This window comes from Cyprinodon tularosa, unplaced genomic scaffold, assembly GCF_016077235.1.
Source record: "Cyprinodon tularosa strain WSP-4 unplaced genomic scaffold, ASM1607723v1 ctg409, whole genome shotgun sequence".
Lineage (NCBI taxonomy): Eukaryota > Metazoa > Chordata > Actinopteri > Cyprinodontiformes > Cyprinodontidae > Cyprinodon > Cyprinodon tularosa.
Genome location: NW_024039129.1, coordinates 273,838 through 298,430, shown reverse-complemented (window position 1 = coordinate 298,430; position 24,593 = coordinate 273,838). Strand labels below are relative to the sequence as shown.

At 35.6% G+C, this 24,593-nt stretch overlaps 2 protein-coding genes and 3 long non-coding RNA genes across 9 annotated transcripts in view; 3 read left to right on the top strand and 2 right to left on the bottom strand.

The window, feature by feature from the left end:
• cdk11b (cyclin-dependent kinase 11B) overlaps positions 1-3,829 on the bottom strand; it is a 28,056-nt gene extending 24,227 nt beyond the window's left edge. For 2 of the 4 annotated variants that reach the window (XM_038298515.1, XM_038298516.1), the window contains exons 1-6: positions 3,786-3,829; positions 1,891-2,021; positions 1,551-1,690; positions 1,341-1,468; positions 1,123-1,270; positions 671-733 (exon numbers count right to left, since the gene is read on the bottom strand). In XM_038298515.1, the coding sequence (XP_038154443.1) occupies positions 671-733; positions 1,123-1,270; positions 1,341-1,468; positions 1,551-1,690; positions 1,891-2,007 (596 nt within the window). In that variant the 5' untranslated portion in view covers positions 2,008-2,021; positions 3,786-3,829. The remainder of the gene's footprint in view (positions 1-670; positions 734-1,122; positions 1,271-1,340; positions 1,469-1,550; positions 1,691-1,890; positions 2,022-3,785) is intronic. The other 2 variants (XM_038298517.1, XM_038298518.1) reach the window with 2 other exon arrangements.
• Positions 3,830-5,748: 1,919 nt separating this feature from the next.
• smim1 (small integral membrane protein 1) lies at positions 5,749-15,016 on the top strand. Its single transcript, XM_038298490.1, has 3 exons — positions 5,749-5,850; positions 6,072-6,228; positions 14,570-15,016. The coding sequence occupies exons 2-3, from the start codon at positions 6,134-6,136 to the stop codon at positions 14,697-14,699; spliced, it is 225 nt and encodes a 74-aa protein (XP_038154418.1). The 5' UTR covers positions 5,749-5,850; positions 6,072-6,133; the 3' UTR covers positions 14,700-15,016.
• On the top strand, positions 11,438-11,980 carry LOC119792043. Its single transcript, XR_005281925.1, has 2 exons — positions 11,438-11,577; positions 11,887-11,980. It is a non-coding gene; the product is annotated as an uncharacterized LOC119792043 (long non-coding RNA).
• Positions 15,017-17,068: 2,052 nt separating the features above from the next.
• LOC119792078 lies at positions 17,069-19,339 on the top strand. 2 transcript variants are annotated; one of them, XR_005281932.1, is made up of 4 exons: positions 17,069-17,266; positions 18,485-18,590; positions 18,731-18,814; positions 19,210-19,339. It is a non-coding gene; the product is annotated as an uncharacterized LOC119792078 (long non-coding RNA). The 2 variants fall into 2 exon arrangements; XR_005281931.1 differs by lacking the exon at positions 17,069-17,266 and having other exon boundaries at positions 18,365-18,590.
• A 186-nt stretch (positions 19,340-19,525) lies between these two features.
• On the bottom strand, positions 19,526-24,562 carry LOC119792040. Its single transcript, XR_005281924.1, has 3 exons — positions 24,395-24,562; positions 20,964-21,069; positions 19,526-20,536 (listed from the first exon to the last, which is right to left on the bottom strand). It is a non-coding gene; the product is annotated as an uncharacterized LOC119792040 (long non-coding RNA).
• Positions 24,563-24,593: the final 31 nt, after the last annotated feature.

The window sequence follows — 24,593 nt, the reverse complement described above, 5'->3', positions numbered from 1 at the left end:
TAGAAAATAAAGAGCAGAGTATGTCTAAACAGATTTTGAAAATTGTACAAATTTAACTCGTTGGAACAACTGATATTTAATTAATACGCTGGAATAGTTTGTACTTAAAATAAACTGTTTCAAACTGTTTTGTCAAACCTCAAACATTTAATTTGAATTTAAAATATAAACAAATCAGGGAAAGATGAACATTTAAGGGATCACGACAATAAGAAGTTCTTTAAATTAATTGTTCTGAGCTTAAATCAGATATCTTTTAATTAATCATAAATGTTACCATTGACATTATCCTTATGGTGGCATGGTAGTTAACCATGTAACATTGCTTCCTATGCTCTGAATCTCTCACAAACAAACTGAGAATGTTTCTTTTTTCTTTAACAACATAAAATAGTCTTTCATCCCCAGGGCTCAGGCTGTTCTGATGATATTAAGCCTTTTTAACAAGCAAAAATTATATTTTCTTACTTTAACTTTCTATTAAACTGAATTGTTAAGGTTTGCTGTATCAATGCTACAAAAAAAGAAGCATTTTGATTTTCCTGCCGACTAAAGGCAGATCCCTAAAAAACAATGTAGATAATAAACAAAACCTCACAAGTGGATAAGTTAAAACAGACTAACCAGACCAATCTGGAGCCGGCAAACACCCACCTAAGTGTTTACTTACTTAGCCGTAGGCGCTAGTGACCTAGGAACAGCTGGAGGAGGAGAGTGTTCTTGTAGTATTCTTCTGTGTGTAATGAGGACAAAATATCTTCAATTGCATTTGTTGGACAATCAAAACAAAACAAACAAAAAAACTGAGTTTTAATAGCACTGTACCCAAATATGGCTTTAAAGATCCTTATACTCTAAAACTGTTCCATTGACTATTCAATTATCCACAGTAAACATTTAAAAGAGTAATTATTTAATTCCTGTTAAAGAGGATTTATTAGGCTGAAGGAAACGGAGGAAACAGGAACCGATGCATCTGAGCAGTGCATGGATTGTACGCCACTACAGCTCTGCTTTGGGAATTCCTCACACTAATATTTTCATATCGCCCACCCCAACTCTAATTTAAACCAGATCTGCTTTCCTACCATCAAATGAGGAGCTCTTCATTACTGCGCTCACCTCTCTCTGCGAGAATGAGCTCTGGCTTGTTCCCTTCGTTTCTGCCTCTCCCAGTCTCTTCGGGCTTTATCTTCTTCCCATTGGCGCTTCCTGCGGTCGCTATCTCGCTCTTTTTCTTTGTCTTTGGCTCGTACGTGTTTTCCCCCTGCTTTAATACTTACAATCAAAAGAGAGAACAAGCAAAACATTTCTGTCTGAAAACCAATCAAATGTCTGACCTCCTTCAGCAGAGTGGCTGCGTTGACGTCTTTTATCCTTTCTCTTCTCCTCCTTTCGGTGGTGGGATTTTTCCTTCCTCGCTACCTGCTGTGGGGGCTTGATTGCTAAAGATTCATCTTCATCTCCTCTACCAGAAACGCAACATAAACGCTGTTAGATATAACAACCTTCACTATAAACAAAACTACAAAAAGAATTATTTCATTTACCTGTCCTCTGTTGAGTCCTCCCGTACGTACGGGGAATTACGAATTGTTATTTCCATTCTTTGATCTCGTAGTTCTCCTTCCTCCGGAGTGTCTTGTTTCGGTTCCCGATCATTCGCCTGTGGAACAACGCCGTGGGAGAACTGGGAAAAACAAGAAGGTCACCATTAGGGATCAAATCTGAAACAATAATCATTAAATGATCATAGCTAATCACTACAACAAGGTTAAATTAGATTTTAGCAACACATCAATTACTGAAACCCACTATAATGACTTGAATTCACAGTTTAGTTTTGATCATCATCACAGCATGCATGTTTTTTTCTTGAAGACACTTTACATTTTTCTGCCGCTTAAGATCGGTTTTCTCTTCTAATTCTCTTCTGCGCTTTTTTTCCTGTAAGATTTCGTCAAGAGTTTTAACTTTCCAGGTCTCCTTTTTGTCCCCCATCAGCATCCACTCGCCTCCACCTGGTTCACATGACAAACACAGATATGAACAAAGGTTTATCAGTAGTACAGGTAGTGCACATTACTTTTATGAGATCCGGGTAAAAAAACAAGCCAGAAAACATCCATTTATGGACACCAGACACTTTAATTAAGCAGTGCTAATTACATGAGCAGTAGAACTGACTCAAAGGCTTTGATTTAATTTCAGGTCTAATGTTTAATTACCGAAACAATCCCACAGTCAATATTAATAGTAACAAAAATTATAATTTATAATGAAAATATAGAGCCATTTTACCGATTTCTCTGTCCTCAGGATTTTAGGCAATAAAATAAACACAAAGAAACATTTTTTCTGTAAGCTGTGACTCTTACATAACTTAGAATGATTTCTGAAACAATCTAAGTCAGCCGAAGCTCTTTCTATGCTTGTGTTTTATATTTTAAAACCATGGTGTGTAAAGTAGGATAAACACCCAAAACTCTAAAAGTGCCAACTTTTAAAACTACAGTTTATTCGTTTGAAAGATCATTTCTTCCAAGCAGCAGTCACCCCAAGCAAAAAGAGTAATAAAACTAACATAACTTCTATTCTAGACCTTCTACAAGCAAACTTAGAGGAAAAACAAAAAAATTAAATTAAAAAAAAATATATGTAAAAATTAATAATTAAAAATTATCCAATAATAATAACCCAAGGTTACAATATCTTAAGAATTTTATAAATCTACATGAAAGTATATAACTATGGACACCTGCTAAATACAAAATACGTCCGGTAAAATTTTCTACTGTACTGTTTTACTAAAGTCCGATCCACAAATACCCTGAATTCTAAGGGATGTAAAAAGAGGGATTTAGCCAAGCTAAAGGGCTCATCTATTTTGAAAGGTTAGAGATTAAGATTAATAAATAGGTTTAGGATAACAACTGAATTTCAGCCTTTCTTCCCCCTGGTCCTTATTTCATATATGTTGAAACAGCTACTCAATAATTATAGATATTGACTGATATAACAGGCTTACGTTTTCAGCTAAATTGCAAATCCTTTCACCAATCTACCAGTTCTTTCCAGAATTTGATTTAATTCCAATAAGAAAAATATATAAATAAAATAAAAATACATTTGGAGTCGGTTATATAAAAGGTTTTCTGACAAATCATATTTAGTCTACTAACTCTACTAACCCTAATGCTACAGGATTAATACCTAAATATAATGTCACAAAACTAATTTCAACAGCTCAAGAGAACATCGTGTAACACCAGATTCATTTGTGAAAACAGAACTCAATTTTTTTCAGATACAACTAAATAACGCTGTAAATGTATGTAACATACGGATTTAAATGTGACATATTATCACATTAGGTGTATCAGAGATGGATTGAATGTTGTCAATTAACTCTACCACACTGTCAGTTATGTTATAACAGGGTTATTTGCCTAAAACAACAAAACTATAAATAAAAGTCTGAAAGCTTGCCACAACCTACCTAAAAAATAAAAAGTCAAGAGCAATATAAACGCATATTTTGACCTTCCTACTTTAGGGTTAGCAAAATGCTAACACGTTACCAAGCGTTAGCCTTAGCATTAGCATGAGGGACCGTTGCTAGTGAATTTCTGGCGCTAAATACTTATTTTTAAGATAAATAAATATCCAGGTTTTTACACGCATTTAACAGGGAGCACGTGGCAGTGTCGATAATTGAAAATGACAGCGTAAATGCAAAGTATGATGAAATTGAGCCCAGGGAAAATTAAAACACTCAAACAAACCTGAAAATGCGCAGCGGAAGTTTGAGCGCGTCAGAAATGTAAAGTATGCTTCCGGTGTGAAACAAAAGCTTCCGGTGTATAAAACGATACATAAAATTATAAATAACGTTAAAAATAATTTAAGCTATATCAACGTTTAAGCTATTTTTTAATAAAAATAAATAAATAAATAAAAGTATATATATATATATATATATATATATATATACTTTTATTATATATATATATATATATATATATATATATATATATATATATATATATATATATATATATATATATAATAAAAGTATATATATATATATATATATATATATATATATATATACTTTTATTATATATATATATATATATATATATATATATATATATATATATATATATATATATATATATATATACTTTTATTATATATATATATATATATATATATATATATATATATATATATATATATATATATATATATATATATATAGCGTAATGCAATATATATATATATATATATATATATATATATATATATATATATATATATATATATATATTAGATTAGATTCAACTTTATTGTGATTACATAGGTACAGGTACAAGGCAACGAAATGCATTTTAGATCTAACCAGAAGTGCAATAGCAGCAAGTGCAGGAAAAATCAAATGAAAATTATTCCATAAATACAGGACATGGGTTTCTACTGAATAAGTATAGAGATCAATACCATTATAGACAGAATCTTACTATTAGATGAATATAATATATAGATAACTAGTGTTATGAACTAAATTTACAGATGGATATGTACCGAATATAATATAATATATATACACGTACACACATATATATGTACTGGAAAACTTGTTAAATATTAACTTTTTATTTATTTATTTATTTATTTATTTATTATTTATTATGCTGTATTGTTTGATTTCTGTTTTGAGATAATGTGTTTTGATTATTTAGTTATCTTTCTTAGTTTCTGGTTAGTTATGATCAATTTGGGTGAATTATGTTTATAAATACACAGAGAATTGTAACTGTTATTCTAAAGTCTAGTTTATGATTGATTTTATTATGTTGCTTTTACGTGTTTTTATATGTCTTATTGTACTGCTGCCCCTTGGCCAGGTCTCCCTCGAAAAAGAGATTTTATCTCAAGGGACTTCCTGGTAAAATAAAAAAAAAATAGGCTGCCAATGGAAGGACAAGCATGCATCTGCGTGTATGTTTTTGTTTTGTTTTTACCATTGCAACAGAAGCATGGAGGAAATGTTTGTCCTTTTCTGTTTGCTTGCCTAATGAGAACTAAACCAAGAAAACTGAAGGAGTTTACCTGGAAAATTTTAATTTTAGTTTTAAAACAAATACTTTTGGCAAGAGACCCACAGCATTAGCTCACCTGCTTCATACTGTGTCAGAGATTTCTTATGCAGCAGATGCTAATTTAATTCGGATCATAGACACGCAGGCAGGCAGGCAGACACACAGACAGGCAAGCACGAAGGCACACAGACAGACTGACAAACAGGCAAGCAGGAAGGCAGACAGACAGACAGATATGATTTTTTTACTTACTTATTCCATTAGAAACTTAAAACACTATAAACTTTTAAATATAAATAAATGCTCAATAAAAAACAGGTTAAAGATCGTTATTTTCAAGAGTCTCATCAGAAGGTATATCAAAAGTATTATTATAATCGGATGTCCACATGCATTGACTGCAGAACAAAACACAAGATCGAAGGTGATTATTATTATGCATAGAAAATAAATAGTTAACATCCTGTGCAAGATTCAGCTTCTTTTTGTCAAGCTTTGCATTTCTTCCTATCTGCTCAGGATGTGATCAAACCTGGAATTTAATGTAGCAAGGACAGAATTGTATTTTATCACCATGAAGCTGTAGTATGATAAAGTATAATGTAGGCCGGCCTATTTATGACAGGATGGCTACAGGTGAACCTGTGCACTTTGACCAAAGTCTTAACTCTGTGACGGAAGCATTGCTTTCTTTATAAGGTTCTGGATTTGAAAGACTTTGGGAGCTGCTTCTAGTCAGCCACGGGTAAGAAAGATACTTTTTATTCATTGTATAACTGAATGATTTATTCTTTGCCATCAGTCCTACAAGAATTAAACTAGAAACATTATTTTCTGTAGTCATTAAGGAAATCCTGTAATTAGAAATGTACATTCACACACACTATATTTTACATCATTACATATTTTTGTTTCTATATTAAACTTTTGCCTGCATGTAAAATACTATATATTTTCTGTCTCTAGATCGACATTTAACAGCGGAAACTACAAAGATAAACCAGTAATAGAAAAAACACCCATATCCAATGGAGTCCGGTGCAGAATCCAGCGTGCATTATGACCGCTGGAGCGAGTCTAACATCAACATGAACGTGGAAGCGTCACAGAGCCCATCCAGAAGGTGAGTTCATGTGTTGCCACATGTAAAGATGAAGCTTAAATTACCTTTACTTGCAGGGAATAATTTTTTGTCCCTTATGGAACAAACTTGGAGGACTGCATGAAAATATTTAAAAAAACAAATGTATGCAGTTAATGAAATTGCAGGGTTGGGTTTGATTGGGAGGCACAACTGTGAGGAAATAGTTTAAGTCTCTTTTAATTATACCTTTTTGTAAGTAATAAGACCATTTTATGACCTGGTAGAGTTCTCAAAGCTTTTAGTAGCTCTTTTAGAGTTATTCTTTCTTTTTTGCGGGATTCCTTGTTTATTTTCTTACAGCCTTCCTATGGATGCCCATGTGAAAAATAAAGGGAGCTAACAAAAAACACTTTCCATTTGTTTATCTGAAACTTATTAACTCAAGAGGAAGAAAAAATCTAGCTATGTCCTAAGGACCTGAGAAATACATCATGAATTAGTTGATCATTTACTGTTTGAATAACCATCAGCTTTCCTGGAATATTTATTTGCTTATTCAGCAGTGTTAAAATAAATACCTAAAAACGTGAATAAATATTTTTCACCTTTGCTTATCTGGGGGTAAAGACTTCAAACTCACTGATTAGGATTGTCTTCTTTCTCTTTCTTAACCAATCTTCATACATATTTTAAATGTCTTTGTGACCTCATTTGATGTTTGAAGACATTCTCCGTATCTCCTGTGATTCTTATTTAGATAATCAGACTCCAAAGATGCTAATACCAACTTTTAAGACAAACTGCTCAAAGATAAAATCATTTGCCACATCAGTTGTGTAGGTGACATTGCATAATGATTGTGTTGAATCTCATATCATTCTACAAAACAGTGTTTTTGACAACTCTCTGTCAGAGCACATTCTATGTTGTTTTCTCTCTATGCTCTCTTTATGATAACGTTAAGCTTCATTTTCATATAAACACTGTATTAAAAAACCCTGAAGTGATCCTTCTGGACCTTAGTCAAGTTAAATCAAATAAGCTTTATTGTAATGACTGTTTTAAACATATTGCCAAAGCACAAGTACATACAAACATATATTCAATTTTTTCCAAATGAATTCAAATTGAATCATATGACATTAATGACTGCCAATTTAAAATATATCCCTAATAAGTAATAACATTCTAATCTATTGATTGGTTGACTTTCCTATTTCCACTGATGTTAGTATTTGACCTTATTATTTTGGTCTGGATTTATTATTGATATAAAAATATATAAATTTATTCATATTCATATTATTCATATAGATAGAGATGAAAAGCAGTGACAAGGTGATACCTATTTGTTGTCAACTGTTTTCTACCGACAAACTATAGAAAACATTTTTCACTGTTTTTTTGTCTCAAATAAATGTTTGAAGTCACAAACACCTTTTAAGACATGGGTAAAACAATCTGTGTGAAAGCAAACTAAAAAATAAACAGTTTTAAACTGTTTATATATTATGGGGGGAAAATTAAACAGCCCTGGCCTTGCAAGGAGCTAAAATTGCCCTCTGAACCCATCGACTGATTGTGCAGATCTAGATGTAAACAGCTGCCATAGAATAGTTGTGATAACATATAATAAACCTTTTACATCTTTGCATCAGGGTGAAGGACTCTGGACCTATCCTTCCATACAGAACTATTTAATCCAGCCCCTTGAGAGTGTTTTAAGCAAAGCGGCGGATGGACACTGGATTTTCTTGTAATGCTAATCTGCCTCTTGGGAGATGGTCAGTCTCTAACTCAAGTGGAGGAGCATCTAGTTTTATGGTTTTAAGTTAATAGCAGGGTGGAGCAGTGGTCTTCCACCAGAAATCCCTGGAGGGACTATTTTTCAGTCTGGCACGAGGAAGCCCCCAGACAGAGCTGGATAGGGCTGTCATTATTTTAGATTGATAGATTGATGGATTTCCTAGCAGCAAGTCAAATAAATTAATCCACTAAGTCCAAGAGGTCCAGTTCCTAAAGCATCCATTGACCAGACCTCTCCCAGCACAGTACATGTCAGTATAATTCTCCTTTTTCTGGTGTTACTTCTGATCTGGAGGTAACAGCACACCTTCCTGGGGACCGTCCAGATGTTTTTTGGACAGATGTGAAGGGTGTTGAGTATTTTACGTATGGTTGGTTATTTAGCTGCTTAATAATTATGACTTTATAGATAGATCAATGCATCATTCAGCCAATCATATTAATCAATCAAACTTCTTCATTGTCAACTACAATTTACATTGCAATCGAAATTTCAGTTTCAGTACAACCAGAACAGCGGATTCTTATGGCTTGCCAGTTTCCCACTGGTTACCTGGCTGCCCAGATCCATGGCGGTTACCTATAGCGCTGCCTTTAGCAACCATGCATGCTTCGCTGCTTTATTTATTCATTCAGCATGCCTTGAGATCACATGCAGAGTACGCATTGCTGCTTCCTCCATCTGCTATCCATCGTTAATGTATTTTTTTCAATTTTGTTAAAGCTACAGTGTGTAATAATTACAGGCATATAAATTCAGAAATTTAATATATTATACATAACTATGTTATTTATCATCACCTATGAGCTCAGCCTTTTAACCATAACATTTGCGTTGCCTTAGAATTCGTTATTTATAATTACATAGGAGCGGGTCTCGCAGCCATGGAGGCTGACATCTTTGCGCTACGGCAGCGCAGAGGCAACAAACTAGCTATTGCGAGATCTCCCATGACGCTCGAAAATAACTACGGCAAGTTGAGAGAGATGAACTGAGACGGTACTGAACAGTAGATGGCAGTATTATGCCTGAGAAGCGTTTAGTCTGCCTGAAACCAAAGAAGAAGAAGAAGCAGGTATACTGCGCCTCGGTAACAAGAAAGGTAAACAAGGCGGCAGGCGTGAGTGACTTTGCAAACTGTTTGGCACTGTGTGGCCAAACATCAGACGAATGGAGGATCATGCCTACTCTGTATCACAACGAAAAGCGGCGGACACCGAACCCCCGTCATCTAAGAAGCGGAAACACGACGAGAATAAACGCAAGAGTGACAAGAAACGACAAAAAACACGGATCAACATTGGCACGGCATTTACACGATGGAAGTCACTGATGGAGGAAAAAGGTTTTCAAAGTGACGCTCAAGTTGCCAGTTTTCTCTTGGACAGGTAATTAATCCTATACACACAATTGTCTAATATCACTGCAGTTTTTGGAGTACAGGATGCTCAGACCTGTCTAAAACAATAACATGCTGCGTGATGATGCTGTTACTCTCCAGTATACTTATTCAGCAACGTCCCTGACGTTTCACAGGTAATGATTCAGTAATTTTCTGTAAAATAATTTTCTGGATATATACCTCGGTTACTTCTCTCCGGCTCCTTTGGAGATCTTCAAGCCTTTCCTCCTCTGCTCTCACCCCGCTGGCTCCCCTCTCTCGCCTGGCCCCAGCTGCACGCTCACCCCGGCCTCTCTGCCCTCTTCCCCCTAGTAAAAAAAAAAAGTGCTTTATTGTATTTCAAGTATATTCATATTTCCTATAGTTTACTGAAAATGTACTTAGACAAATTGTACTTTTTGTAAATATATAAAAAGTATACTAACATTACGCTTTCATGCTAATACTTTTAACACACTTTAACATAATTACACTATGTTACACTTTATAGAAATATATTATTAAAAAAGTATACTTTAAGTGAAAGTTATGTGTAATTTCTAAAGTGTACTTATTTTAAATTTGTTTTTACATATATTTTTGCTATATTTTAAATTGTATGCTCAAAATTGTCATTGTAACGTACATTGAAAGCATATTTTAAAAGTACACATTTTAATATCGACACTGTAATATTAAGTTTGAGTGCATTTTAAGTTACATTTGAATCTAATTATGAAGTGAAGTTATATACGCTTGTACTTCAGGTAATTCTTTTGGAAAGTGTTCAATAGTATAACTACAAAAATGCACTTAAACCCTATTATGCAATTTTGTGCTGTGTGTAAAGTACACAGATAGCAATTATTGCAGTTGTTATGTAATGTTTAATAAGTTTTGAAAAAGAAATATGATACAATACATCTTACACACAAAACCACATTGAACAAAACACTAAATGTTCACTTCAAAAGTACAGGTGCACAAAAATGTGTGTTCTGCTGAAAAGCAAGTGGTTTAAAGCTGGTGCAGTGCTACATTATGATCTAACAAATAGCATAACCCACATTGCAACAGAAAAGTTAATACTGGCCAAATGCAAAAGAAATAAACTTAACACATTACAATTGTCTCAAGTGTTCAAAAAAGAACATTTCATTAGTATTGTTTAATGGATCAAAGCAGGGCTACTGCAAACAAGACCAATTGGTGAGTGCACATATTTAAAAGTCGCTGACAGCACTTCATGCGTATAGGAGTGATATGTGGAGGTTGTTTGGCCTTGATGTCTGTAAAGTAGTAGCTCCCCAAGAATTTTAGTCTTGGGAGTTTTTGGTTCAGTACTGATATCAGAATTCCCATAGACTTTGAATGCACCACACCTGCACAGCAGTTAGTCACGGCTCCTCCCTGCTCAGAGCCAGCATGCTTTTCTTTTAAGGCCTCGGTCTGCATGGAGAGAGGTAACTTTCAAAACATTCCCATTTGGTTTTGAAATCTTAAGATATCTGTATAAAACGCGATTTTGATGATTATATTTGTATTGTAGAAACAGGAGATGTAATCGGTTGAGCAGGAAGATTTGCTGTGAAGAATATCCTGGTGAGTTCACATGAACCTGTGAATGAAATATATATATTTATTGAGATGTAAAACCAGTCAGGATATAATGTTTTGTAAGATATGTAATTTTACTAGCTAGTTTTGATTTATTGAATGCATTAGCACAGTGAGAAGGAGGCTAACACGCCCCCATGTGCTCTTCTAAAAAATAAATGCACTTGCAAGCTAGCTACATCGTGTGTGATGTTGCTGTAAAACCCCCACAAGGGGTTAACGTAAAATTAACCCTTCATAAGTGTCCTGGATTGTTTTTTCCAGATACAAGTATTGACTACTGACCATAATGATTTCTTAGACCGTGAACCACATGTAAATTGATAATTTTACTTTATTTATATATTTTTGTCTGTATAAATGTGGTAAAACCAATTTATATTATGGTGATTACATGATTTATTTTCCAATTGAAGTAATTGCTCTGCACATTTGCGTGCAGTCTGTTTTTTTTTTTTTTTACATAGTTGCAGAACCTGCTGTTACAGCTGAGCGGTTCATTGTATGGACTGGACTAGACTCCACCAGAGATGTTGATGCAGAATGTTCCCAATGTGAATGCCATCCGGTTCCCTGGAGGGTGGTAGGAAAAACAAGGAAACTTAAGGATTTTTCTTCCCTTTCTTTCTGCGGATTCATAATTTTTTTCTTTTCTGAGATCTCGGACAATTTTTGTTGTTACTTTGTTTAATTTTTTTGATCAGATCTGATAAAACCACTTGATGCATCAGATTTATTTAAATTCAACTGAAATGGACAATTTCTTTTTCTGGTGCACTTATGGACCCTGGTATATCATACTGATACAATTTGTCAGACTTTTCTGATGTACTGTTCAAAAATACTATGAATATGCTGCGTGACTTACAGTATCTCTCTGTTTGGTTAACAGACGCTGTTCTTCTGGAGTTTCCGTAGACAAGTGTCTCTGATGTGCGCACGGCCATCAGACGAAAATGTAACAATGAGCAGTTCAGCCAAAAAAAGGAAAATAATGTGTGGTGGGCGTGTTTTTGTATGGTGCGAGGGTTTAGGGGTGCAATAATAAGGAATGTTGTTTTTCATTGTTCAGTATTCCTCTGTAGGGTTGGGAATTGAAAAGATTTTCACGATTCCGATTCCCTTTTCGATTCTATGAAACGATTTGATTCTTTATCGATTCTTTTTTCGATTCCAATTTGGGGGGAAAAGGAGAACAAACAGTTTGATTATCAGAATCAACTTTGTTTACTTAACTATTGCACAATCTTACAAACTCAACAAGATCAAGATGTCCACAGGAAATGTGAAACTGGAGTAACATCTGTGTTTAAATTAAAAATGAATACAAGAACAAACTTAATAACCAACAATGTCTAATAACAAATGATGGGATAATAACCTATTTTAAATAACAAAAAATACTAATTATAAAACAGTAGTAGGGAAAATTAACAGTTCTTTGCAGAAAGATGAGCATATCTGCTTTTTCTGGAAGGATACGGGATCTTTCAGGGCTAATGGTGTCTCCAGCCGTGGAGAACCCCCTCTCAGATGGGGTGGAGGAAGCCTGCACACAGAGGTAGTTTTCAGCCAGTCCAGATAGCAAGGGCAGCGTATCTTGCTTGTTCCACCACCACAGTGTGGCGCTATCCCTGCAGGGGATGGAGGGCAAGCTTTTATAGAGCTGGATTTCCTGATCTACTCTCTGGGCTAAGGAAAGACGGGGCTTTTATTCACAAAGTGACCGCAGCTCGTTGTCTTCCTCCTCGAATAGTTCTTCCAACTTGCGTAAGTTGCGTAACTTACGTAAAAAACGTGACGTAAGTCGTGCTCCCCAGAGCTGGCGCTCTAGGCTCTGGTGCTGCGGGAATCGAAAAAAGAATCATTCAGCGAGCAGCCAAACGATGCCATGGAATCGGAAAATACGGAACCGGTTCTTAACAGTAACCGGTTTTCGATTCCCATCCCTATTCCTCTGTGTTTAAAGTTTATTTGTAATGTTTAGGTCTGCTGCCTGACATTGACATATTTCTACAAAGTGTACTAAAGTACCAATATTTGAAAATGTGTTGTAAGTTTTATAATGAAAATGGTTAAAGTCGATATGTAAATGTTTATACATTCTGAGATAGTACAAGTTGTTATATTATTTGTAATGTACTATAATTTGGACATGTTTCAAATACATTAAAGTATATTTTTTATCTGCACGGAAGTATATCCACAAGTCTTTCAGCATTTAGTATACTGTTAATACATTTGCAAGAATGTGCAAGGTAGAAAGTAGTATAGCAATGTAATGATAAAGTATATTTACTATTAACTGCAAAGTATGCTTTTTTAGTAAATGGAATAAGCCAACAGTATAATTAAGCATATTATTACCACAGTAAGAGTATATTAAAAGTTTTAAAGCTTATATATTTTTAAGACACTAACAAATCATTTTTAATGTAGTTATAATACAACCATAGTGCACTTTAATTTGACTAATTAAGCATATATTAGTACATATAAACTCATATACTTAAAGTATACAAAATATACTTTAAGTTGTTCCACTTTAGCACATCAAAGTACACTAAATACACTTCAAGTTGAGCTTGCCCACAATTTAATTACAATTAAAATATATTTAGTACAAAATTAGTTGTTCCAAAATAGCATCCTTCAAGTTAACTAATCATAAACACACTTAAAGTATAGTAATGATTAGTGTGCCTTCAAGTACACAAAAGTATGCTAAATTTTAGTACACTTAGCACATTTATTTTTCAGCAGGGCCTTTCCCTCTTCCTTGCCTTGTAACCCCCGTGCCACAAACAAGACTTGGACTCTGTAAACGGGGAATATATATTCTTCCAGCGAACACAATCTCGCTGTTAAACTAATGACTACAATTACTTCGTCTGTTTATATCACCATGCAAAGCAGCTCACCAAAACGTCACAACGACGTAGAAAAAATAACGGGTATATTTATTATCTTAAGTCTACATGAAATCTATACCCTACACAGACTAATGAAATACTATCTGTAAAATTATCTATGTAAACAAACCTCATCACTTGAGAAGGTAGGTGATGCGGACGTCGTGGAAGACATTTTGTCCCGTAACGCTCGCCGTACTGTTGGGGGGGAGAAGCGGTGGGGGGGAGACGTTCATGTTGCTGCAGTCTGCAGTCTGACCGCTAGATGTCGCTGAAAATTACACACTGTAGCTTTAATGCATCTTTCTTTCTTTTAAATTAACACTTGTGCAACATTTCTTATCAATTTACCACTTTTATCATGTAAATGGAGGAATAAAAAGGAAAATTGGCCTAAAGTATTGGTCCACAAAATCAGGGCATCAGATCAGAACAAAAGGGGTTTGTTTTGGTAATAACTGGTATCTGCATCCGGCATAAAAATCCTGCACTGGTTAATCTCTAGTAGTAGTAGAGAAAAAGAAAGTTGAATCTAAGCCAAAAAAGTTTTGTTGGATCACATAACCAGATTTGGCTTCTTTGAAAGAACTCAGCAATATTTAAAGATAAACAAATTTTTGTAATGAAAAGATGTATTAACTTTATGGTTTATCTAATTTACAGGATCTACAACAGAGTTTGCACTGGGAGCACTGGGATCATAATGAAGTCAGCAGGAGCCTTGGCTGCAATGGTGGTTATTTACATAATAGGTTACGTGACAGGTTATTACGTCCATCGGTGTCCGATGTAAAGGCTCTGTCAGAAGAGAGGGTTTCTGGAAATTTTGTGAAATTGTACTTTGAATGATTGTGTTGTATTGATGACTGTATGCAGATTACAAAATGAAGAGAATTTTATCCCCTGACTTCAGTTATGAAATCAAAGAGATTGTAAAGAAAATGGAAAATAAAGGAAGGAAATTACAGAAGGCGTTTTATTTCTTGGATGCATTCTGATGCTTTATTTGCATCAAACTTCAGTTCAAACTCGAATGGAAACTATTTCAGAATAAAATTTGTATGTATTGAGTTTGGTGACAGAATAAATGAGAACATTGGACCAACATTATGTCATTGTGTCCTGGTTATTAAATCCAATTAACAAAAAAAAAAAAAAAGAAAAAAAGTTATTCCCAATGTCTGAGACCAGCAAAAAAAAAAAAAATCCCAATATTCACCTTCTTCGTAAAATTAGATAAGACACTGTTGTTGTTTAACTGACTGATGAAGAGGATGCTCACTGTTACCCATAATGTTCTTCATTTTTATGAAGAATCCTACAAATTGATCACATAATAACATGTAAATATAAATATCTGAGTTTTTCTATAAAGTAACCTTGCTCCAACTGGACAGATTCTCTTTCTGATTTCATGCCGTTATCTGTATTTATAAAAATGACCAGTAGGTTTTGATAAAGTAAGGAGTAGAAAGGAAATATGTTTGTGTTCAAATGGAGGGAAGAAAAGTAAAAAGTCCTCAGAAAAATAAATACTATAAATGAAAGCTTCTTAGGTATTGTTACAAAGTATTTATACTTAGTTACTTAACACCTCTGATAAGGTGTTTCAAGGCCAGAGTGTAGCCACTCCTTCATGTGATGAAACCTCCCAATCTGCCTAAAGTCCATCCACACTGGTTGGTTTTTAAAATACATCCGCCTCCCTCTGGAAAAAAAAAAAAACATAAAAGCAGAAATCATTGAATTTGATGCTTTTTGCATTATGCATGAAAAATAAAGGATTTGAAAAACAGAAATTAGAGGGGGGATCCGGCAATGTGACAACATGCATCACATAGAGAAAAACATCACATCATCTTCATCATTTAATGTCCTTGACAGAGTTATTTATGCCTTTAGTATTTTTAGTACTTCTAGACTGGCCTACTACAGCTCACTCTATTTTGGGATTCAGTAATATTTTCTTTGCCGTATTCAGCAGGTTCAAAATTCTGCTGCATGTTACACATTATTGTGCTTCTTCAGCTGCAGCTCTCTGCTACTGCTTCTGCGCAAGACTAAAACGCTTCCTTATGCGTCACTACTGCCATCTGGTGGCGGAAATCGGAACAGCACCAGACCCTTTGCAACCAAAACCCCGGTAAACGGTAACATAATAATATTATATAACAATATTATGATATTATTATTATAATACTACTATTATCATATTATTAAATTATAATTATTATAATTATTATCATTATATTCTTCAATCTCAGGTGTTTTGCAATTTATAACGTTTTTACAAACATTTTGTTATATGTATCAGTTTTCAGCATGGATGAATCTCGATAAATGGAAACATCATAGAAACCATTTTTTAATCTAGTGATTCATAAAAAAAAAAGATACATTTTGCTTTAGACTCACCGCACACAGGGATTATAGTTCCAGGTTTTCACAGAAGTTTTGAGTCTACATATAGTTGCACCCCTGATAAATTTATACATAACCATAGTAAGTCAAAATGTGATCATCTAATCTTAGTTTTGGTTTTAAGATTTATTCCGCACCTGTCTTAAAATGTGATAGATACAGGAGTTTGACTGGGGTAGTTGGATGGCTTGCTGCTGATGATGGAAAATGTCCCTTTTTATCAAACCAAAACTTGACCGTGTTTTCTAAATCAACAGTATATTGAAATGTGACATCTTTATCCATTAGAGAAAAAAACAAAACAAACTCCAGCAAACACATATGGTTGTTTTTTTGTGTAAACTGAAATAACATTTAAAAATCAGTTAACTTTTTTTTTTCAGTGGCCCTAATCCTCTTCCGTACAAATGGCAACTGAATATCTGTTATTTCCCTCCACTGTCACCCAGAGTGACAATAAACCACCAGCTGCAGCCTAGCGCCCCTACTGACCATACTACTAACTGCAGCCATACATAGGATTTTTTTCCTCCCATATTAAACTATGTTACGGTGGCCGACAGGTGCAAATGCGCAGCAAAAGAAAAAACATGCAAACAAAAAAAAAGACACGCTCACAAATTAAATGCGGCAAACAAAAAGCAAATAAAATGCAGCAAACAAAAAAGAAGACACCCCCGAATGAAATGCAGCAAACAAAAAGAGAGACGCAAACAAAAAAGAAGACACCCCCGAATGAAATGCAGCAAACAAAAAAGAAAACACCCCCGAATGAAATGCAGCAAACAAAAAAGAAAACACCCCCGAATGAAATGCAGCAAACAAAAAGTGTTGAAAACGGAAGTGCTCCAGACCACTAGGGGGAGTCAAAGAAAATAGTATTCATTTCTATGGGACCAGATGCAAGATTCAGAGAAAGATATTTGAAAGAAAGTAAAGGTACGTATTACTATATTTCTTTTTAGATACGCCGTCTTTTATAATATTATAGCATAACAGAATAATTTATGGGTAGCGTGTAGGGGTGTGCAAAATAATCGTGATGATGATGCATCGTGATTCTAATTTTCGTGATCTACTGCATCGATTCTTGATGCCAAGAATCGATTATTAATTTAAAAAAATGAATAAATAAAATTGCATGAATGGTTGGCGAACATCAGCCAAAAACAAGTGCAATACCACTTCCAGTCCAGTAGAAGTCACTGCAAATGTGTTGAGGCACGCTGCCTTGTGTCACAAGCATTTCCGGCCGTGGGATACTGTGCCGAGTCATTCAAAAACAAAACACGGAGGAGAAAATATTGCAATGCATCGCAATAATTCAAGTATCGTGATGCATCGTGATAGAATCGCATCGTGGCCTGTGAATCGTGATTCGAATCGAATCGTGACTTCTTTGGCAATACCCACCCCTAGTAGCGTGATAGATTTTGTGTCAGTCATACCGTTCTGGGCTCGGTCTCGTAGATGCTTGCCCGAGTTAGCAAAGCAATTATGCTCATGCTAATCATAATCAGATAGATAGATAGATAGATAGATAGATAGATAGATAGATAGATAGATAGATAGATAGATAGATAGATAGATAGATAGATAGATAGATAGATAGATAGATAGATAGATAGATAGATAGATAGATAGATAGATAGATAGATAGATAGATAGATAGATAGATAGATAGATAGATGAGGTTCGGGGAGGTTCTGTGCTTTTTTGTGCTGTTTTTATCATGCTGCTCCCACCGGGACACGCTGCCTTTGTTTACTCCAGAGAACAGCTGATCGCTCTAATGCCGGCCGGCGTTTTAGCCAGACAGCTGGAATACCACCCGAACTCTGGAGGAAAACACGCCGTGGTTGCAGAGGAGGAAAACAACATTATCACTTTACTTGGATTTATCACTTTAATTGGACTTTTCACTTTATTTGGATTTAGTTTTTACATATGCATAGATATACGTACAGATATATATACAGAAGAGCTATATGTGTATATATATTTTATCTCTTTTTATTCTTATTTTTTTAAATCTTTATTATATTGTATAGTTGGATGTGTGTATATATCATGTAAAACTGTAACTGGAGCGTGTAACAAAAGTAATTTCCCTCTGGGATTATTAAAGTATTTCTGATTCTGATTTACCTTTTTTAGGTGGCCATGTTTTGCTGTTTCTGTGGACAAAATTTAGGAACAATTCAAGTTTTCTGTTTTTCATGTGGGAAGAATGTGCAGATCTTGGCACAAGCTCAAGACACTGGTAAGCAGTGATGGCATAGTTACTTGTAAAAATTAACTTTAATCGATTACTTATTACTACTTGAAAAAGTAGATTAGTGATTACTTTTTTTGGAAATTCACTAAGTTAAATTTTTTTTTTTCTCCACCACTTGTGAAAAGCTTGAGCGTTGCCAGCCATATGTATGGCTCCTCAACAGCCAACCGACGCATCGAAAGCTGGTGGTCATATTTCAGAAAACAAAGGTGAGTTTGTCAACAGTTTATTGTAATTTTTGTATAAATACCAAGTAGTAGACCTTGAAAAGGTGAATAAATTTAGTAGTCTTCTTGGATAAGCAAACATTTCAAATTTTTAATGCAACATTTTACTCGATTACCTCTACTTTGTCAGAAGAAATGAAGTACTTGCATATCTCTTAATGACCATTATGTTTTTGTGCTATATACAACTTAATTTTATAGTTTAACATTTGATATGGATGAATCAGAAGCTCAACATTTAAAGTATAACAGTTGATGTCTGCTTAATTTATATTTAACTTTGTAGGTCAACATATATTCAACTATTTTCATGACATAGAAACTAGTCCTATTACTTTCTGCTGATATAATTATCTTATAATTTTGGTTTATTGTAGATCTCAGTTCTGGATGGATCTCATGAACGATTTGAAGGAAAGACATCTCTTCAATGGAAGTCATGAGCACACATGCCTTGTGCGGTTTGTCTTCATGGATATGCTACAGAGAGATCTTGATGAATGCAAGAACAGGTGGCATAAACATACCATAAGACCTGTTAAGACCTTGCTGTCCATCTGGTAAACCAGATGTGATGTATCATCTACCTCACAGGTAATTTTTGTTGTTTTTGTCTTCAACATCTGGTTAATTTAAAACCTCTTTGGGAACTCTAAAAAATAATTTGCCAAAACTAAAATAATGAACAATGTGTTAACAGTATGTCACTTTTTATTCTAACAATTTCAGATGACAATTTCTAAAATGTAAATTTAAATACAATTAATCATTTAGACAGGTTATAACAATAGTCAGAGCAGTAACAGTTTAGTGAAGAAATGTAAATATAACTAAATGTTTCCTGTGTTTCTTCTATTCCTAGGTTTGGTGGAACAGACTGTGGTTTCCTAGTTTCCCAGGAGCCATTCGGACAGTTTGTGACAGAGACTAACAACATTCAATGTGGAGATGAACACCTTCAGGCACATTTTGAGAACCTCCAGAGACAGTGTGGCCTAGCACATCCACAGAGTTGGGAATCATGTGTCGAAAACTATATCAAACTGAAAAACATGGTGGACTTATAAACAAACAAGAATCCAAATTTGAAGGTCGCACACAAACAGTAAACAGTGTCATAACTGAACAGGTTTGACAAGTTAAATAGATAACATTTTGTTTTGTTATGCATTTGACCTTAATAAAGCCCAAACCCAGGGGAGTTTTGAATCCCAAAGTCCATGTCTTCTTTAAACTGATGATACGTCTTGGACATTGGTATTTTGATAGTGTTGGAGCAGGTGCTACTGACAGGAAAACGAGAAGTGGCCTGAAAGATCAGTTTTGGTGGTGGCAGAATTGAAGATGGAGGTAGTGTGTTCAAGCCGGTGGCAAACATCAGGACGTCCTGGAGAGAGAAACCCGTTTTTTGTTCTAGAAAAGAAGCAATGAGTTTATGTATCAGATATTACAATAACACCAGAATATAGCAATAAATCTTAAAGTCCTCCTTCTGCGTCAAGGAGAAAGTCTCTCCAGAATCCTAGCACTCTTGTTTCCTCATGTCGTCTGCTGCTACCCTTTTCACTGAGCTGAACCTCAAATATTTCCTCCAATATTTTGGATGTCAGCTGTTCCACTCTTGCACGCATAAATGGCCTGAAGATGGAAGCATGCTGCTCCAAAGCATTCTGGAAGTTCAGTGTTGAAAGGCCATCCTTGAATCTATAAAAAGTTTGAAACAGAAATCACCTTAATTATTATCAAAAGAGCTGATATTTTTCAGTAACACAAAGAACATTAATATGTCTAATCTATTTTTATTATTTTTATTTAGCATAGGTAATATTGCTGATGCACTGTGTGTGTGGGTGTAGATGTGTGTGTGTGAGTGTGTGGGTGCTGTTGTAACCATTAATCTCCCGTTCAGTTCAACCTTATAAGCGGAGATACATACTTGATATTACTATAATTAAATAACTTGCAATTAATTATTTGCAACGTTCAAGCTTTTCACAAGTGGTGGAAAAAAAATAAAATAATGTAACTTAGTGAATTTCCAAAAAAAGTAATCACTAATCTACTTTTTCAAGTAGTAATAAGTAATCGATTAAAGTTAATTTTTACAAGTAACTATGCCATCACTGCTTACCAGTGTCTTGAGCTTGTGCCAAGATCTGCACATTCTTCCCACATGAAAAACAGAAAACTTGAATTGTTCCTAGATTTTGTCCACAGAAACAGCAAAACATGGCCACCTAAAAAAGGTAAATCAGAATCAGAAATACTTTAATAATCCCAGAGGGAAATTACTTTTGTTACACGCTCCAGTTACAGTTTTACATGATATATACACACATCCAACTATACAATATAATAAAGATAAAAAATAAGAATAAACAGAGATAAAATATATATACACATATAGCTCTTCTGTATATATATCTGTACGTATATCTATGCATATGTAAAAACTAAATCCAAATAAAGTGAAAAGTCCAATTAAAGTGATAAATCCAAGTAAAGTGATAATGTTGTTTTCCTCCTCTGCAACCACGGCGTGTTTTCCTCCAGAGTTCGGGTGGTATTCCAGCTGTCTGGCTAAAACGCCGGCCGGCATTAGAGCGATCAGCTGTTCTCTGGAGTACAGGTGCTGGTCATAAAATTAGAATATCATGAAAAAGTAGATTGATTTCAGTAATTCCATTTAAAAAGTGAAACTTGTATATTATATTCATACATTACATACAAACTCATATATTTCAGATGTTTATTTTGTTTAATTTTGATGATTACAAATGACAACAAATGAAAATCTCAAATTCATCATATCAGAAAATTAGAATATTACTGAAGACCAATAAAAACAAAGGATTTATAGAAATGTTGGCCAACTGAAAAGTATGAACATGAAAAGTATGAGCATGTACAGCACTCAGTATTTAGTTGGGCCTCCTTTGGCCTGTATTACTGCAGCAATGCGGCGTGGCATGGAGTCGATCAGTCTGTGGCACTGCTCAGGTGTTATGATAGCCCAGGTTGCTCTAATAGTGGCTTTTAGCTCTTCTGAATTGTTGGGTCTGGTGTATTGCATCTTCTTCTTCACAATACCCCATAGATTTTCTATGGGGTTAAGGTCAGGAGAGTTTGCTGGCCAATTAAGAACAGGGATACCATGGTCCTTCAACCAGGTACTGGTAGCTTTGGCACTGTGTGCAGGTGCCAAGTCCTGTTGGAAAATGAAATCTGCATCTCCAAAAAGTTGGTCAGCTGCAGGAAGCATGAAGTGCTCTAAAACTTCCTGGTATGTGGCTGCGTTGACCCTGGACCTCAGAAAACACAATGGACCAACACCAGCAGATGACATGGCACCCCAAACCATCACTGACTGTGGAAACTTTACACTGGACTTCAAGCAACGTGGATGAAGTGCCTCTCTTCTTTTCCTCCAGACTCTGGGACCTTGATTTCCAAAGGAAATGCAAAATTTACTTTCATCAGAGAACATGACTTTGGACCACTCACCAGCAGTCCAGTCCTGTTTCTCTTTAGCCCAGGCAAGACGCTTCTGACGCTGTCTGTGGTTCAAGAGTGGCTTGACACAAGGAATGCGACAGCAGAAACCCATGTCTTTCATACGTCTGTGTGTGGTGGTTCTTGAAGCACTCACTCCAGCTGCAGTCCACTCTTTGTGAATCTCCCCCACATTTTTGAATGGCTTTTGTTTCACAATCCTCTCCAGGGTGCGGTTATCTCTCTTGCTTGTACACTTTTTTCGACCACATCTTTTCCTTCCCTTCGCCTCTCTATTAATGTGCTTGGACACTGAGCTCTGTGAACAGCCAGCCTCTTTAGCGATGACCTTTTGTGTCTTGCCCTCCTTGTGCAAGGTGTCGATGGTCGTCTTTTGGACAACTGTCAAGTCAGCAGTCTTCCCCATGATTGTGTAGCCTATAGAACTAGACTGAAAGACCATTTAAAGGCTTTTGCAGGTGGTTTGAGTTAAAGGTGGGGTATATGATCCTGGATAAACGGTTCCTGCCAGCTACATTTTTGAAAATACACACCTTCAGCCCACCCCACGAAACCACGCCTCCAAATTACATGAACGCGCCTGCTGTCAGTCGAGAATGTTCGGATGTTCCCGAGAACGAGAAAGAAACAGGCCGAGACCTCGCGAGTGCACGTGACTCGGGATGAGGCGAGAAGCTCATGTCTATTACTAGCTAACCACAACATAACAGGCTAACTTCCATGATGGCGTCGTCTTCTCCTAGTACGGTAAGAGTGTTGAACAATTCAATATGGTCGTAAACAAGTTGTCACGGTTGTCATTTCAAGAAGTATTGATTAGGGTGACCAAACGTCCGTATTTCCCGGGACATATCCGTATTTCACGTCCTGTCCCGGGCGTCCCGGGTTTTTTTTAGAAAGTGAGGAAATGTCCTGATTTCACTGCGCACGACGCTCCGTGTGACGTAATCCCTGAGCCGCGTCAGTGCAGGCAGCCCTGTTCTTAATCAGAGGCTCTGTTCAAAAACCTGGGCTGCATCCTCCAAGGACGCGGTCTACCTAGACTGGACCCTTCGAAGTCCTTGAAAATAAGGAGACCACAAGAGTTCTGTCTGTAAATTCGAACAGGTCCTCCCTTCAGCGGCACTTGGGGGGGGGGGGGGGGGGGGGGGGGGTGTCACGAGTCTGTGAACGCGCAGGGGGGAGGGGTGGGGAGAGCTCAGAGCTGACGGTTGATGGGCGTGCCAGAAACCAGTAGAAGTAGGGATGATAGTTACTTCTATTGGTTTGCGTTTTCCTCTGACTACGCCCTCTACACTGGACTAAAAGATTTCGTTTTTTTTCCAAACATTCTATCTCAGTTGGCGCAATGGGCTCGTGAGGAGGTTTTCAATCAGTATGGTAAAAACCTGCTCCAGAAAACATCACATACCCCACCTTTAATTAGCTGATTAGAGTGTGGCACCAGGGGCCATCAATTTTGAACCTTTTCACAATATTCTAATTTTCTGATATGATGAATTTGAGATTTTCATTTGTTGTCATTTGTAATCATCAAAATTAAACAAAATAAACATCTGAAATATATCAGTTTGTATGTAATGTATGAATATAATATACAAGTTTCACTTTTTAAATGGAATTACTGAAATCAATCTACTTTTTCATGATATTCTAATTTTATGACCAGCACCTGTACACAAAGGCAGCGTGTCCCGGTGGGAGCAGCATGATAAAAACAGCACAAAAAAGCGCAGAACCTCCCCGAAAAATACCTCATTATAGAGGATAATACTTCACAGAGTCACTGTGAAAAACTAAGAGCAATCAAAAAAAGATAAAAATACGAAAGTTAAAAGCGTAAATCGAATTCACTATCTATCTATCTATCTATCTATCTATCTATCTATCTATCTATCTATCTATCTATCTATCTATCTATCTATCTATCTATCTATCTATCTAACGGTATGACTGACACAAAGTCTATCACGCTACCCATAAATTATTCTGTTATTCTGTAATATTATAAAAGACGGCGTATCTAAAAAGAAATATAGTAATACGTACCTTTACTTTCTTTCAAATATCTTTCTCTGAATCTTGCATCTGGTCCCATAGAAATGAATACTATTTTCTTTGACTCCCCCTAGTGGTCTGGAGCACTTCCGTTTTCAACACTTTTTGTTTGCTGCATTTCATTCGGGGGTGTTTTCTTTTTTGTTTGCTGCATTTCATTCGGGGGTGTCTTCTTTTTTGTTTGCGTCTC

Coding starts and splice junctions, on each gene's coding strand:
- smim1 (XM_038298490.1), top strand. CDS start 6,134: ATGGAGTCCGGTGCAGAATCCAGCGTGCATTATGACCGCTGGAGCGAG. Junction 6,229..14,569: donor TCACAGAGCCCATCCAGAAG/GTGAGTTCATGT, acceptor TCTAATTTACAG/GATCTACAACAGAGTTTGCA.